This window comes from Eurypyga helias, unplaced genomic scaffold (genome assembly GCF_000690775.1).
Source record: "Eurypyga helias isolate BGI_N326 unplaced genomic scaffold, ASM69077v1 scaffold37862, whole genome shotgun sequence".
Taxonomy (NCBI): domain Eukaryota; kingdom Metazoa; phylum Chordata; class Aves; order Eurypygiformes; family Eurypygidae; genus Eurypyga; species Eurypyga helias.
This window is the reverse complement of record NW_010235060.1, coordinates 17,471-33,374: the sequence shown is the minus strand read 5'-3', so window position 1 is coordinate 33,374 and position 15,904 is coordinate 17,471. Positions and strand designations below refer to the sequence as shown.

General features: G+C 51.7%; 1 protein-coding gene across 1 annotated transcript in view; it reads right to left on the bottom strand.

The window, feature by feature from the left end:
* Window positions 1-489: 489 nt before the first annotated feature.
* ANKRD6 (ankyrin repeat domain 6) overlaps window positions 490-15,904 on the bottom strand; it is a gene marked incomplete at its 5' end in the record, with an annotated part of 25,354 nt that continues 9,939 nt past the window's right edge. Inside the window, 11 exons of the mRNA XM_010146613.1 lie at window positions 490-1,061; window positions 2,238-2,565; window positions 4,368-4,481; window positions 5,419-5,571; window positions 7,517-7,693; window positions 7,976-8,113; window positions 8,339-8,443; window positions 9,230-9,307; window positions 9,935-10,033; window positions 11,749-11,847; window positions 13,428-13,526. Of these exons, the coding sequence (XP_010144915.1) occupies window positions 490-1,061; window positions 2,238-2,565; window positions 4,368-4,481; window positions 5,419-5,571; window positions 7,517-7,693; window positions 7,976-8,113; window positions 8,339-8,443; window positions 9,230-9,307; window positions 9,935-10,033; window positions 11,749-11,847; window positions 13,428-13,526 (1,962 nt within the window). The remainder of the gene's footprint in view (window positions 1,062-2,237; window positions 2,566-4,367; window positions 4,482-5,418; window positions 5,572-7,516; window positions 7,694-7,975; window positions 8,114-8,338; window positions 8,444-9,229; window positions 9,308-9,934; window positions 10,034-11,748; window positions 11,848-13,427; window positions 13,527-15,904) is intronic.

The following is a 15,904-nucleotide window of genomic DNA, read 5'->3' as shown; positions in this document are numbered from 1 at the left end:
CTCCACAGGCGAGAGAGAGAAGCTGTGGAGAGTATTTAGAACAGTATCAGTAGCCCTTCGTTGCTAAGGAATTTCTGTCAAAGGCTGTAAACATCCTGGATTCATCTCAGTATTGGTATCGCCACGTGTTTTACGTGTAGCATACAGTGGAACCCTCCGGTCATGTGTGGCTAATGTGGAAATCGGGAAATTCCCTTTGCAGAAAGCAATTTTGGTTCCTAATGCAGTTTCTTTTCAAGCAGCACCTGGAAACGGAGAGTGCAATATTTAATGGCCTCTTAGAAATACCAAAGAAAGGATCTAATCTGCAGCATCTCGTTGTCAGCAGTACAGTCTGCACATGGATTCTGCTCGGTTCTGGAGTTTCCAAACTCCTGCAAAAGAGCATTTTGTTTGGACGTAACAGGCACTACGAATGTATACATTTAACAGTATTCCAGGTTCCTGTACAGCAGGTTCCAAAATGAGTCCCGGTCTCCTGGCTAGACGCTAGCTCTCTTTCTGCACCTTAGTCCTTAATTTGCTGAGCTCCTCTTCTAAGCTTCTAATGTGTTCCTTGAGGGCAGCTTTGTCTTGCTGCGCCTTCTGATTAGCTTGGCTCCGGGCTTCTTCTATCTTCCGTTCGTACCACTTCTCCATCTGCGTGGAAACAGCCTCGAAGAAGTACTGCGTGATCTCCAGGGCCTGGGAGGTGTCTCTGAGCGGAGGGGTGGGCGGCTGTCCCGCGGGCAGGGCCGGGGGCTGCTGCTCCTGGCTCTGGGGTGCCCCGGCGTGGTGCAGAGCTTTGTGCCTCGACTGCCCGCTTTTGCTGGGCTTCTTCGTCTGGGTTCCTTTGTCAAGGAAGTAGCCGCTCTGTGGTTCAGTCTTTGGGGGTTCAGTCGAGGGCTGCAAGGCCACTTGAACCTTAACATGTCTTAGTTTGGACCCCGAAAGCTCGGAGGAGGGCAGCTCCTGCTGGGACCTGTGGCACGCGCTGGCAGTAGCAGCTTTGTCCTTTGGCCTGACATCTTGAGCAGGGGCAGAAGCAGCTGGGCCGCCAGCAGTTAACTGCTGCTCTGTACCTACAGAACAAAACACATGCATACGCATTTAGGAAAGCACTGGGCATCTATTTTAGCATGCAGAAATCCTCCCTGTTCCGTGATTGATGAGGTTTCCCGTGTACCGTGTGTATGTTGTAGAGGCTTGTATTGGTTTCTCACATCTGTGATCTGATAAAGAGTCATTAAAAGGGAAAAGCCGGCTCAGGCAGAGGCACTGCGGCCGTGGGATCACAGACTGACAGCAAGCAAAGGCCCTCACCAGGAGGAGTCTAGCAACGATCAGGCTACATTCCCAGTTTATGTCTGCTGATGGTTATCACTCCCTGCTTCTAGAACTGAAGGCCCGCTGATTTTGCAAAGGTAACACATTTTGATGGGTCTGTACCATTTGATGCAGTACAGCTCAGGACCTCCTGGGTGGTCTCCTCCTTTTCTAGTCTGATGGGGTATCCATCTCCATTCCTGTTCGCTTTGCAGAGCGTTTTGGGGGCATAGACAATGTATTTTACAGAAGCCCAGGCCTTCGGTTAGCGCTCACTGTGGCTGTGGAGACCTGGGCATTCTGCCCATTTCCCTTTCCCTCAAAAGCTTCCCTGGCCAAGCACAGGAATTGCCTTGAACCAAGGTCTTCCATGGCTTTGGGTGGCCATGATCCCCTAATGGGCTTCCATGTTCTCTGCTGCTTTTGTTCTGGTCAAATACACTAATAATGAAGGAGAATTTGGTTCAAGGAAAGAGGAATTAAAAAAATGGAGAGGTTTGATCTGTATCCTTGCAGTTTGAATATTAATGACGGAAATGAGTATTTTGGGTTCAGAGCCTTGCACCCTGCCATTACAGGTTCCATACATCTGAAAAGCACTAAATACACCTTCTTCAGTAGACTGGATAATCTGCACAGTGGGAGGGAGCAATTCTGCCTGGGAAGCTGGAGAAACTTCAGAAAACACTCAGAGCATCAAAGGACTGGGCTTCAAAGGGACAGTGACATGGAAGCATCAGGAGAAGCCACTGGAATTCCACCCAACCATGTCTTGCAGTATTCCCAGCGGCTGCCGTGAAGCGTATTCTAATCCCAAGACACTATGCATATGGATGGGGGAAAGCACGCAGCCAGAATTAATACCTGTGGTATTAATCCAAGCATCCCTCCGTTAATGAGCTCGCCTTTGAATGAATGTGACGCCTAAGTACCTGACGCACCATCGTGCTGAACGCAAAAATGTTGCCCGAAGCTCTGCTCTGGCATCCGGCCTCTGCTCCTTCCCCCGTCTTCCGAGAGGCTGTTGGGGAGCGCGATATAGGAATGCTGGTGGGAGCCCTCTGACGGCAACACGGGCTGGTTGGCTTTACAGTCCTTGGCACTGTGGGGGTTGTTGTCAGTATCCAGGGTCTCGGTGAGAGATTCGCATGTGGACAGAGTGGATTTTGGTCTCGATGACCTGGAATCTCCAGAAAGCTTGAGCTCCAGATTCTGAATCTTCAACATGCACCAAGTCTTCAGCTCATCGACCAAGGAAATCTGTGAGAAAGAGGCTGTAAATTAGATGATCCTGTGCTTAGATCATCCGGTTTCTGGGCCACTGAGGACATGTGGCAGGGACAAAGGGAAGCAAGCCTGGTACCTGTGGGTTTAGACTCCCTGTGCAGGTATGCAGGCTGCCACTGGGAATATGTAAAGGGCTGCCAGTCAGAACAGATGCAGAGCTCTGCGTTAACTACCGAAAGGGACCATCTTTAGTCCGAGCTACCACCTCTTAGATTGGAATGTGCTCCTCCAGGTGCAACCCATGTCCCTTGGTCAAGGCTGGCCTGTTTAGTCATACAGTCAGGGGTACTTGCTAAGTGCAGGGAACATCACATGTGGCCAAAGCTGCCATTTCTAGGAGTGAAATTCAAATTAGACCCTGCTGGGACACAGCTTTATACTGTGAGCAACCTCTGCTCGCTCGGTGATAAAAGACGAGTCCAGCGCTAAAGGATAAATTACTAACAGCTTGTAAATTACAAAGGTGCTTACTAAGTGTCAGCTGCGGAGGCATTGGCCAGAAATCATTCAAAATACGAGTAACTCTTTCAACCTTCTGTTCCTATGACGTCAGGAATTCAGGTCAGGCCCTCCCGTTCACACAAGACAGGCTGTTTGGGACTAAATGGGGCTAGTTTTGGGAAAGCCCAACTCTGCTTTCCCAGTAGTTTCAATTAGGCACGACAGAACAGGAGCAGCCAATACCGCTGCGTGGGAATTTCGGTTCACCCGATGCAGCACTCCAGTATCCCATTTCTTAACTGGAGATTACGAGGAGCTGGAGCACAAGCCCAGGCATTCAGAAGCAAATATAATACTCCTGTCTCTGGCTATGAAGTAAAAACTAATGCTGCCTTACAGCAAGTACTTGTCTTTGGAGAACAGTGTTTTGCGGCTGTTAGACCGAGGTATCTTGATCGGTGGTTTATGCTGGGGCTATCACAGCTGCCAGCCTTTGATCACGGATTTGGAACTGTCTTAGAAAAAGCCACGACCTTTCACTAGCACCAAGTGTATTTCTCAATTCTTAGAAGGATTTAGGAGTGTTCAACTGAATCCAGTAGGATTCAGGACTGAGAAAACGAACTGCGTATTACGTTTACCTATGGGAGGAGAGAAACAGGAGCGTCTTGGCATGTTTTAGCGGTGAGTTTGTGCAGAAGCCAGAGGGGCAAGAGCTGGAAGAGCTGGATGTCAATGGGAACAGTTAAGCTTGCGATCCTGGCTGAGCAAGCACAAAGAAAGAACTTGCCCGCTGGCAGTAATGCACAGCTTGGAGAGGGCATACCGCTGCCGGTCAGAGGGAAGAACTGCAGCCTTGTAATAGGCCAGGGAAAAATAAACATCAGACAGAGAAGGGAGAGATTCCCAGGCTGCACAACCAAATGGATGAGACGGAAAAGGAACACGACAGATCGGAAGCCTTTGTTCCTGGTGGCAGAGGTTCCTGCAGATGTGATTTAACCAGGCAAAAGCTGAAAGCGCAGCTGTTAAAAACACAGTGGTGGGAGTTCTTGCAAAGAATATGTTAGAAAAAAGGTTCTTTGTGATGGATCCCACCCTTCAGACCCACCACACTGAATTACGGCAGCGGGACTGGATTTCACATTCCCCACTTGTAATGCAAAAGCTTTTGGTTTAGAGATTAAGGTGGTGGACAGGAATAATTTGTTCTTTAAGTTCCTTTCCCTGTTTCAGCAGATGAGAGCAATCTCCAACGTTCTCTCTGCCTGCTGAAACGAAACTCCTGAGCCGATCCCTCCGAGCACACAGGGAGTAGCGGTTTCGAGCCCTACCTGCCGTTTCTCCCCCTCGGTTTTTTCCAGCTCAGTGTGCTGCTGCAGGCGGTGAAGGCACTCTGTTCTCTCCGCAGACAGCCGCTCCGCCATGAGTTTGTCTAAAACACGGAGCTGTGGAGAACAACACAGTTTAGCTGAGATGATGATGTTGAAGACCAAACCAAACCCCCAGCTGTGAACCCTGTCAGTCAATGTGCAGTCCGTCTTTCAGTCCTCAAGGAATGCTGCCAACTACCATTAGTGTAGCTTGCAAAAAGGTTCAGTCACAAATTATCACAGAATCACAGAACGGTTTGGGTTGGAAGGGACCTTAAAGCCCATCCAGTTCCACCCCCCCTGCCATGGGCAGGGACACCTTCCACTAGACCAGGTTGCTCAAAGCCTCATCCAGCCTGGCCTTGAACACTTCCAGGGATGGGGCATCCACAGCTTCTCTGGGCAACCTGTGCCCGTGCCTCACCACCCTCTCCAGGAAGAACTTCTTCCTGATATCCACTCTAAACCTCCCCACTTTCAGTTTAAACCCATTCCCCCTTGTCCTGTCACTACAGGCCCTTGTAAAAAGTCCCCCCCAGCTTCCTTGTAGCCCCTTCAGGTACTGGAAGGTGCAATAAGGGCTCCCCGGAGCCTTCTCTTCTCCAGGCTGAGCAATGAATAACAATTATATTAAAAATAAAAAATTACATAGAGGATCTTGGATCTTGGTACAGACAGAACTCAGGAAGAGGGATCTGTGCAGTTATGAACCGACCAGCTGCAGGGCTGCCATCTGTACGTTTCCCTTTTCGGGCCTCAAGCAGTTTGTTTATTCTCTAAAACAGCACCGGAAGCCACTTAACACATTAAATGTGTTTTTCTCAAGACCTTGGTGTGCAAGATGAGATCCCTGTGGAATGTCACAGTTCCCTGGTCTTGAGTATTAGCTTTCAGCTTTGTTTTTACAACACAAGAAGCAATAAATGAATCACGACAATTAAAATACTCCGTAAGCTTAGGCTACGTTTCTAACAGCCCTGTGGGCAAGCAGACCTCCAGGTCACATTCTTACTTGATGCTGAGTTTTGCTTTCCATCTGGCCCAGCTTAATATTCATCTTATCTTGTACTGTCCCAAACTCAGCTTTTATCTCTTCCACCGTTGCCTCCAGCTGATTCTCCAGTTTATTTATCAGGGGCTCACAGCGACATCCATTGATCGGTGCCTGAAAGGAGGAATGCGTTTACTTGCTACATCCCACCACCCTCGTAGCGCACGTGGAACATCATCACAGCCTCCTTGAGTCAGTCTGGGACTCACCTCTACCACGTTCTGCACCTCACCCCTCCAAGGACATCTCACAGTAGCTCAGCCAGCAGGCTACTGGCCGGAAAAGCACCGGCTAGAAGAGGACTGATGGGATTTATGGGCACACCCCAGCGCACGGCCGCGTCGATGCGGCTGGGGCTGCAAGCAGCGGCGAGCTCAGATGGCGTATGCCACGGTCCTGTGCGCTGTGTGAGGGGGCACCACACTACAGGCCGACAGCCTGTGTCTCGCTGCTGTAATTCTGCACCGTACAAAGTAATGGGGCTTTCCGGGTGCGTGTGGGTTTGTGTGCGTTTGGTTGTTAACCTAATGCCAACAACGTGCTCTTCTGGGGGTTTTTTGGTGCTGTATGGCGAGGTCTCGCTGCTCCTGCCTGCCTGCACCCTGCCGGCATTCGGCTGAGCACGCCTTCCCCCGGCCTGCGTGACACCCTCCCAAGGCTCCTCCGCCAAGGGAGCGGCGCTCCAAGTAAATCCCTCGGGAGACAGTCGCAAAAGGCTCCCTTAAGGCAGGACAGCTAACCCTCATCTCCGCAGGCCGAAACCGGCTCCTTGGGGGGAAGCCCAGAGCAGCTGCTCTGAATCTGTCAGCACAGGAGCCTCCCTCCCCTTTGGGCCGGCGAGACTGTCACACGCTGGGGGTTGTTCCCTTGGCAGGGGAGGGCGGGTGGTTTGCTGAGCACTGAAGGAAACTTCAGAAACGCATCTACTTAAGAAATTCTGTTTGCAGTTCAGAGCCTGAGGGCATCAAAGAAGACAAACAGCAAAAAAGAAGGGGAGAGGAGTGTCATGTGTTTCAGGGAATACCGCAAGGGAGTCTAGCTCTATTAAGCTAATCTTTGTGAGCAGATAAGATCCGTATACAAATCTGCTCTCTGCACCTTTCTTCCTGCTCCCCAAGTCCTTCCTACTGCCCACCCTCCTATCCCAGGGGCAGGGAGATAACTCCTTTTAACACATGAAACGTCCTCCCATCCTTCCTGATGTCTGCTATTCCAACAATCCCATCTGGAAATCTCACAGGCGTCACACAGGGACATGTTGGAAAACACAGCCAGTGAAAGCTCTGAAAGTCTGACCTGAGCAACCTTCAGAATCTGCTGAATTCCTTAACTACGGCCAGGGCCGGAGGAGGGCTGGTGGACGGACGCAGGGAAATCAGAAGATTTGCCTCCCAGAGGCCCAGGAGGGCTGTGTTAAGAAGGCAACAATACTGATGTGTACGAGGTCTGCAGGGTAATTTGCTGCCTGTTTCCATGCTTTTGTGTCCTGGTACGTACAAGATCCGTCTCTAAAGAGGAATGAACGCCCATGAGCTGGTCACTCCAGGGTTGGGTGTGAATCGATTTCTGTACAGCTCCCGCCTCCAGCATTCCTAGAGCCCCCAGAGCCCTGCTGCAGGGAACAGAACTGAAGCGGGTATGGAGCGCGCTCCAGCTCTCGGGTTAGGCAGTAACATTCCGTGCTCACACACTGCTCTCATCTCTTTTCCTTGGAAAAGCTCTGCACGTTTCCCGTCGGAAATCTTAACGTTTCCGAGCGTATCACAGAATTCCCAGTGTTCCAATCGCTGCTCACACCTTACCTCCAAAAAGGAAGTACTTTGTAGATCACAACTAGTCCGACACGTCACCTTTACAACGCACAAACCCCGCTGCCTCTGTACCGGGATTCAGGCCAAAACGCCTCGGAAGCCCATGCAAGGAAAACAAACCCACAGCCTTGCTTTCGTGCCCAAGAATGCACCCAATCCAGCGTATTTTCTACCCGTTAGCTAGCTGTGCCCCAGAGCTCCCACCGCTGCTCCTTGCGTCTCTTCCCGGAGGGCAGCGGCCGGCTCACCTGCATCACCTTCCCATCCTTTCCTCGGTAGAGTGTGTACAGCTGGTAGGCCCGGACCTCGTGGGGAGGGGGCGGAGAGGAGCAGTGGTGTCTACTTCGGCGCTTGGGCACGTTCTGCTGGGGCCGAGGGAGCGTCTGCTGATCCGCTGGGGAGGTGGGGTCCGAGAGGGCCGAAACCTGCGTAAAATACACATGGCGTTTTCCCTGTCTATGAGCCTCCCGGAAAACCATTCCTGGTGGGAATGACACAAATCCATTGTGATGATTACAGCCCAAACACTGACGAAAACACCGGTCTGGCTGCAGTGGCTGGCCACCACCTTGGTATCCGTCAGCGCAAGAACCAGATTCCCTCACAAACCTGGTCCGCGTGACCCCCGACAGCAGAATTTCCCCCCCCGGCATCGGTTCTGTCTGAAGAAGGCCGCTGCCCCATCGCTGGTTTAAATCTACTGATACCTTTTCCTTTGGCTTCTTCTTTTTGCTCTTCTTCCCTCTGGGATCTGGTGAGGTTGACCGAGGTTCCTCCTTCGGATCGCCCTTCCTCTGCGGTGGCTGGTCGCTGCTCGGTGTGTCGTCAGCAGCTGAGACGCTGCCCTGCTCGAAGCGGAGAGAGGGAGTTCAGAGCAGTTGCGGGAGGGGGGAAAAGGTGCCTTTTCTTCAACAGCCCAGCTTTAGGCTGCTCTGCCCACAGGAGTGGGGAACGCTCCTGCAGCAAAGCACGGCAGACTGCCTGCGACAGCTCCAAACGGATTCAGTCCTGCCGGGTTTTATTGACACTCCCTCCTTGCAGCAGATGCAGCTGGTAAGGCCGGGCTGTACCTTGCTCTGTACCACTTCATCCCGTGGTACCGACTGAGCTCGCCTCTCCTCCTTCAGCCTCTCCCTCTTCTTCCTCAGGCTTCTTCCGCGGTTAAAGCGCGAGACCTGAAGGCAGACCACACTGTTACGCAACAATGTCACGCTCGTTCCCACCACGGGAGCCAAGGGATAGGGCAGGCCTTTTCCACCTCTGCTGAAAGGCAACCCATAATGAAGCGCACGGCTGGATGGATGGATGCGGATGGGCCGAGCAGTGCGGGTGCTCGTAGGCCAGTGGTGGCCTGTTTTCACAGCTAAGTCAACCGGGGCACTTGGTTGTCCCCTAGAGGGGTAAGAGCCTCCTTCTGTGTCCTCCCATGTCCCTGGGGCTGGTCTCCGAGCCAAGCCCTTCTCACACAGAGGTGACGCGGAGGAGCGGGGCAGGGATCGCACCGGTCTCATGCCAGAACACAGAGCCCTTCCTCCCAGCCTGAAGAGCGCTGTAGCATTTCACACACAGCAGCAGAGTATAAACCGGACATCCTGCACCCATTTCAAAGCATCTTCCAGTGCGTGGGAGAACTCCAGGCAGGCCACAGAGGGACACAACCTGTGAGCTTTTGGGTACAGGGGCACCGCAGGGAACAAGCGCCTCTGGCTGCTCCATCCTCTGCCAGTCGGGACAGCCAGGAGCTCTGCCAGCGCTTGATGCTGAGGCTTAATCTGCACACCTTGCTGGGCTTGGGGGCTGAAAGGCTCCACAGCAGCAGACCTGAGGCCAGCACACCATGCCAGCAGGAACGCTGGTGCCTTTCACAGCAGAAGGTTAAGGACCAGGGGACGTGGCCCCGTGAGGTTCACTGGCCGCAGCTCCACACGTATGTGTGCATTGGGACGAGGTTTGTAACGTACCTGTGATGCTTTCGTGAGAAGGAGCGCAACCTCAGGGTTGTTGTGCTGTCTGGCAACTTCTAGAGGGGTCTGACCTGCCTGAGAGGAAAGGGAAAACAGCATTTCCTTCAGAAAACAAGCTGCTGGAAATGTGGAATTTCTCCACTCGAGGTTAACACATGCTCTGTGCACAAGGGCATAGTGACTAACTGCTTTCATTTACCCAGATCTGATTCGACTAACACCCAATGTTTTCTGCAAAGAGTAGAAAAGAGTGTTGAAGCGAGTCTGCACTGAGAGAGAGAGAGTTGGGCTTGTTCAGCCTGGAGAAGAGAAGGCTCCAGGGAGACCTTATAGCACCTTCCAGTACCTGAAGGGGCTACAAGGAAGCTGGGGGGGACTTTTTACAAGGGCCTGTAGTGACAGGACAAGGGGGAACGGGGTTAAATTGAAAGCAGGGAGATTTAGATTGGATATCAGGAAGAAGTTCTTCCTGGAGAGGGTGATGAGGCACTGGAACAGGTTGCCCAGAGAAGCTGTGGATGCCCCATCCCAGGAAGTGTTCAAGGCCAGGCTGGATGAGGCTTTGAGCAACCTGGTCTAGTGGAAGGTGTCCCTGCCCATGGCAGGGGGGTTGGAACTAGATGGACTTTAAGGTCCCTTCCCAACCCAAACCGTTCCGAGATTCTAATACAAAATACCAAAGAAACCCCCGGTTCTACTTACATTGTTGACAACGGATGCGTCAGCCCCCGCCTCCAGCAAGAGCTTAACCACCTTCCTGTGGTTGAGCGCAGCAGCTACATGGAGTGCCGTATCTCCCGCCTGCAAGTCACCAAGCAGAAAAAGCAGCCGTGTAACGCACATCCGTGGGTCTCACCCTGCAGAAATCACACCTTCCTAAAAGATGCTCAGGGGTCAAAAGACCCTACACTTAACTGATGCAAGAACTCAGCTTAAATATGGCCTGGTCAATAAAAAAAGCAGAGCTGGGAGGAAGGGGAGGGGAAGGGGAGAGGAAGGGGAGAGGAAGGGGCCAGGAGCTACTTCAGCTTGATTTTGAAAAATGCCATTGGTGACGGGGTTTAACTACACCGAGTGACACATGACACAGCTTGGGGACAGCCCGTCTGTGCCGCCAGCGAACAGATACGACGTCTGAGGACAGGATCAGGTTTTCCCACCACAACTTTTATCTTTTTGGGGTTTTTGTTTTGCAGGTTTGATTTGCTGCACAGGTGGCCATGTATCACATGACTCCAAAAAAGTCAGGTAAGTACCAGCAGCGGGACAGCTGGTGTTCTCTTCGTGAGATTCCTCAAGAAAAACAGGTTTTGGACCAAAGCCGGGAGGCGATCCGGGCCCAGCACTAAGACGCTGCCCTGGCCTTGTCCCGGTGCAGCGAGGTGGAGACAGCGGTGATCAGGTTCCAGCAGCGGTAACAGAGCCAGCAGCTGGTCAAGGGAGACCGGACACGGGCATATAATGCCCTCCTGTCCCCTCTGCCTTCACCAAACTGGATCTCCTCGAGACTAGTGGAAACCTACTGCTTGTTGGCAACTTGGGTGAGGCACGTTCATAAATTACATCAGTATGCGTGCAGAATCGGAACAACTCGGGGCAGCGCTGGGGAATGCCGGAAGGGGGTATCTCTGTAGGGCAGGTTCACACCAGTTAATCTTAATATGCAGTAGCTCCTTTTGCAAGTTAAAACCAACTCATTTCCAAATAAAATTACACAGCAAATTTAACAGGCTGAAACCCATTTTGTTTGCTGTAACGTAGCTAAGAAAGAAGATAAAACGTACAGATCAGAAAACATCTTTATGATCCTCAAGCACACACGGAAGATTTCCCAGGGACATGAGACGACTTGGTTAAGCACCACATAATCTGTTTGTTTAGGAGATTTAACACACCTGAGTGTACTAAATCCATTCCCTTCTACTACCCAGTTAGGCCATGGCATTGGTACAGCAACCAGTTCTCTCTCAGACAACCAGGGATGATTACTCCTAGGTTGGACTGATCATTGCTTTGAATTTAAAGCACAGGTGAAACGCCTTATGCTGCAAAACCCAGCAAATAGCGGTATGCCAGAGGAATTTGCACTTTTGTGGCATATGATCGTTAGTGAGTTCCGCTCCAGAATGTCAGTGGCCGTAGGATCGTTAAACCCCAGTTACAGAGGAGCACACGGGCCTCTGTAAGATGACTGGAGTCTCTCGCCCAGTCCCGTCCCACACAGAACTGGGAAGGACTCGGCAGCACCAACCCCGCTACCCCTGTCCCAGAGCCCCTTTCTCCACCAACACAGGACTGCACAACCTCCTAAGCAGGCCATGCGTTAAAGAAACGGTGCCAACCTGATGGCAAAAGAACGAACCACTGATACGCCATTACTTTAAGGCTGTTCTTAAAAGCTGGGGCACCGCGTGCTACAGTCAAACACAGAGTGAAGAGGGATTCCTTTGGCTGGGAATCCCCCTTCCCAACAACCAGCCATATGCAAAGGGTCGCAGCGGGGTTCATGCACTGACCTGGTTCTTTTCATGGACAGAACAGAAAGCACTGAGCAGCACCCTAACGATGGGCAAGTGATTATAACGAGCAGCCACATGCAGACAGGTATCTCCTGCCTGCAAACAGAAACAAAGCTCTGAGCGTGTCATCGAGGTGAGAAAGCTTGCGCTTGTCACGGTGCTCGGGGACGGAGCAGTCCTACTCAGCCGAGGAGAGCGGCGAACGCCACACGCCTCCACCGGAGAGCAGCGCCGTCTTCCCCGCGCTACAAAACCTGCTGTCGTGGGCGGGAAGGTTTAGCGAGGGCAGGGGTCGGGCAAGGTGGTGGGGTACGAATTTCGTCACCGCTGGTGGGAAACACTGGAATTGTCAAATGCAGGTTTACTGCACTACAAAACCTGGCATGCGTTTTTAGGTCCAAGCTGTTCTTCCGAACTGCAAACCAGCGTGACCTGGAAACGCAGCTCGGTGTCGCACACAAGGAAGGAAACACAGGAGTGGTGGGAGAGCAGCATCCCCACGAGGGGCGGCACAGACCCAGCTGGGACTGGGAGCTGAGCCACCCCCCCCGGCTTCCCTTTCTGCGTGCCTCTGCCCACCTCGTTACAAAAACACCTGGCTTCCTTTTGTAGATGGGGTTTTTTTCCCCCTTTGCCATGCCAGAAGCATTATAAAAAGGAGGAAAACTGTCTCAGATTGAAGCCACCTTGACTCTACTTCATGTGGCAGCCTGACACATCCTCTACTCTGCTCTGGTGAGACCCCACCTGGAGTGCTGCGTCCAGCTGTGGAGCCCTCAGCATCAGAAGGATATAGACTGGTTGGAGCGAGTCCAGAGGAGGCCACGAAGATGCTCAGAGGGCTGGAGCAGCTCTGCTATGGGGACAGGCTGAGAGAGTTGGGCTTGTTCAGCCTGGAGAAGAGAAGGCTCCGGGGAGACTTTATAGCACCTTCCAATACCTGAAGGGGCTACAAGGAAGCTGGGGGGGACTTTTTACACGGGCCTGTAGTGACAGGACAAGGGGTAACGGGTTTAAATTGAAAGTGGGGAGGTTTAGATTGGATATCAGGAAGAAGTTCTTCCCGGAGAGGGTGGTGAGGCACTGGAACAGGTTGCCCAGAGAAGCTGTGGATGCCCCATCCCTGGAAGTGTTCAAGGCCAGGCTGGATGAGGCTTTGAGCAACCTGGTCTAGTGGAAGGTGTCCCTGCCCATGGCAGGGGGGTTGGAACTGGATGGGCTTTAAGGTCCCTTCCAACCCAAACCGTTCTGTGATTCTGTGATACACCCTCTCTCAGTGAGGGCAGGTCTGAATGCTTTCCCTGCTCTGGCACAAAATCCCTTTAAGAGCTCCATCGCCCTGCAAGGGGTGCCCTTTTGCAGAACTGCACAACAGCATATGGGTCAGGCCATCGGGACCTCAAAAAGCAGCGAAGGACCAGCTGCCTGGTTCTGTGCAACCGCGAAACCCCCTTTGGCTCCTTCCACCCCCGCTCCAGAGGTGGGCACACGTAGTGCATCGCTCCGCCCCAGCAAAAGCATCCCTGCACATGATGTATGCGATGGTTAGTGGGGTTTTTTGATAGCTCTTACAATAAAAACCACAGCTTAAAGCATTTCTGAGCATTTCTACAAGGTAAAGCGACACAGATAAAACAAAGGCACACAAAAATGAACACGTTCCTTTCAAAACTCACATTATTTTTGAGGTCCGCTCGAGATCCTCCAAGTAACAAAACACGAGTACTCTGGGAATGGCTGTTCTGGCACGCCAGGTGAAGAGGTGTGTTACCTGCCTTAGAAAAATATGGGAAAACATAAAAGCCATGTTTAAAAATTGGGCATAAGCGTGAAAACATAAAACCTCACAGGTTCCTCCCAAGGGAAGATCCATCCCGGGGTGGGAAACTGTCGCTGTTATTTTCCTCAACGACATGAGCTGAATGACCCTGGAGACCGAAAATACCCTTTCTGACCTGGAAATTATTTATCTGGGAAACAGTAAAGGTAGAAATTGGGACAGTGTAATGATGTCTGCATTGCTCCAGTCTGTGTGCAGGAAGCAAAGGCTCTAGAAACCATCTGGTTCATGAGTATCAACCAGCACTGTCACGTATTGTACTTAAAGACATACAGTTCTTGTGTTTCGGGTTTCCCCCACGCACACACCCCAAGAAACACGCAGCCGTGGCACGGCACCTCCAACCTCCAGAGAAGCTGGCCCCCCCTGCCGCAGGGTGTTAGGCGGACGAGGGTCGCGACAATTGCTGCCTCCTCAGGATCGTAACACAAACCAGCTCCAACGTCTGGCTGGGTCAGCGGGTGCTCTCACCGGGCACCATGCAGGTTTTAGGCTATGGGGAAGCTTTAACATTCAGAAAGCACGCCAATCGCCAGCCGGGACGAGAAGGGAAAAACGAAAAGGCACCCGAACACCAGAGACTCCTTGGGAAGGTTCCAGAAAGAAGCAAATACGCAGGGCTCACAGACAGAGATCAAAGAGCTCGCTTGTCTTTCTAACACGGTGAAGGGTTTGCTTGGTCTGACAAGTCTTCCTGAGAGCATCTGGCTTTTGCTGACCTGAAAATGTTTGGGGGTTGTGGCTCTTGGGAGCTAGAAATTAAATCAGCTCAGGTCAGAAAGGTTTCCTATGTTTACCAGGCTGCCTGTTAACCTTGATTATGTCCTTTAGTTTGTCCCCTGTGCTTTCGAGACACGGATCAAAGCTTCAGGGTTTGAATTGCAAAAGGCCAGCTCTCAGACGTGATCCTAGGTCTCCAGTTCCACGCTACAGACTCCTTCTAAGCTGTGACAGTTAGGGACATTTTCTTTGTCAGCAAAACTGCGTTTAGGTGTCAGATTTACCCTCTCACCTTTGTCTCTGGTAACATCAAATGTCTTTATCGTTTGCTGTTTGGAAGGTCAGCCCTGCTGGGAATCACAGAATCACAGAACGGTTTGGGTTGGAAGGGACCTTAAAGACCATCCAGTTCCAACCCCCCTGCCACGGGCAGGGACACCTTCCACTAGACCAGGTTGCTCAAAGCCTCATCCAGCCTGGCCTTGAACACTTCCAGGGATGGGGCATCCACAGCTTCTCCGGGCAACCTGTGCCAGTGCCTCACCACCCTCTCCGGGAAGAATTTCTTCCTGATATCTAATCTAAACCTCCCCACTTTCAATTTAAACCCATTCCCCCTTGTCCTGTCACTCCAGGCCCTTGTAAAAAGTCCCCCCCAGCTTCCTTGTAGCCCCTTCAGGTACTGGAAGGTGCTATAAGGTCTCCCCGGAGCCTTCTCTTCTCCAGGCTGAACAAGCCCAACTCTCTCAGCCTGGCCCCATAGCAGAGCTGCTCCAGCCCTCTGAGCATCTTCGTGGCCTCCTCTGGACTCGCTCCAACCGGTCCAACTGTTCAGTTCTCATTTTAGAGACACATGTACCAAAAGATGCTCCAAGACCCCATAAAGCTGTCCCAAAGCTCCCTTGCCTGTAACAAAGGACACGGTGCTAACAGTGGGATCTGACCAGCCCATTGGGTGCAGCCATCCAAATCCCAACTCTGCTCACGCCTTGGGCTGCTACCGCCGTTTCCTACGCTATTCCAGTAACTTCTGCACTGAAGACAAGACTGCCAAAGGTGTTACAACGAGAGTGGAACTAAATCCCCTTGCTCTGTTATTCTTCCCCCTAAACTGCTGTTAAGGTATCAGAAATACCGAAAGGAAGATAATCCAGGTTCATTACCGAATTTTGGGAAGAGCTTCACTCATGCATTAGGAAGAACTTTCTAGCAAAAGACACGCTATTTTTTCCCCTGTGACTTACACTCATTTGGCTGTTTGATTTCTGGAGGGGGGGGGTGGAATATGGAGTTTGAATGCCACGTTCCCACTAGTACATTTTCATTGTACATCACACCATTCACAATAAATCCACTTGATATAAATCAGGAGCACCATGGCGATTTCCACAGGAACTACAGCGTTCCTCAGTCGTAACTAACGCATCGTTCCATGTGCTACTGAGTTCCTCCTGCATCAGCTGTCAACATACGGATTTCCTAGTGCCTGTGGAGGAACCATCCAGGAGTAATAAATGCAAAAAAGAAGGAAAGGGAAAGGGAAAGGGAAAGGGAAAGGGAAAGGGAAAGGGAAAGGGAAAGGGAAAGGGAAAG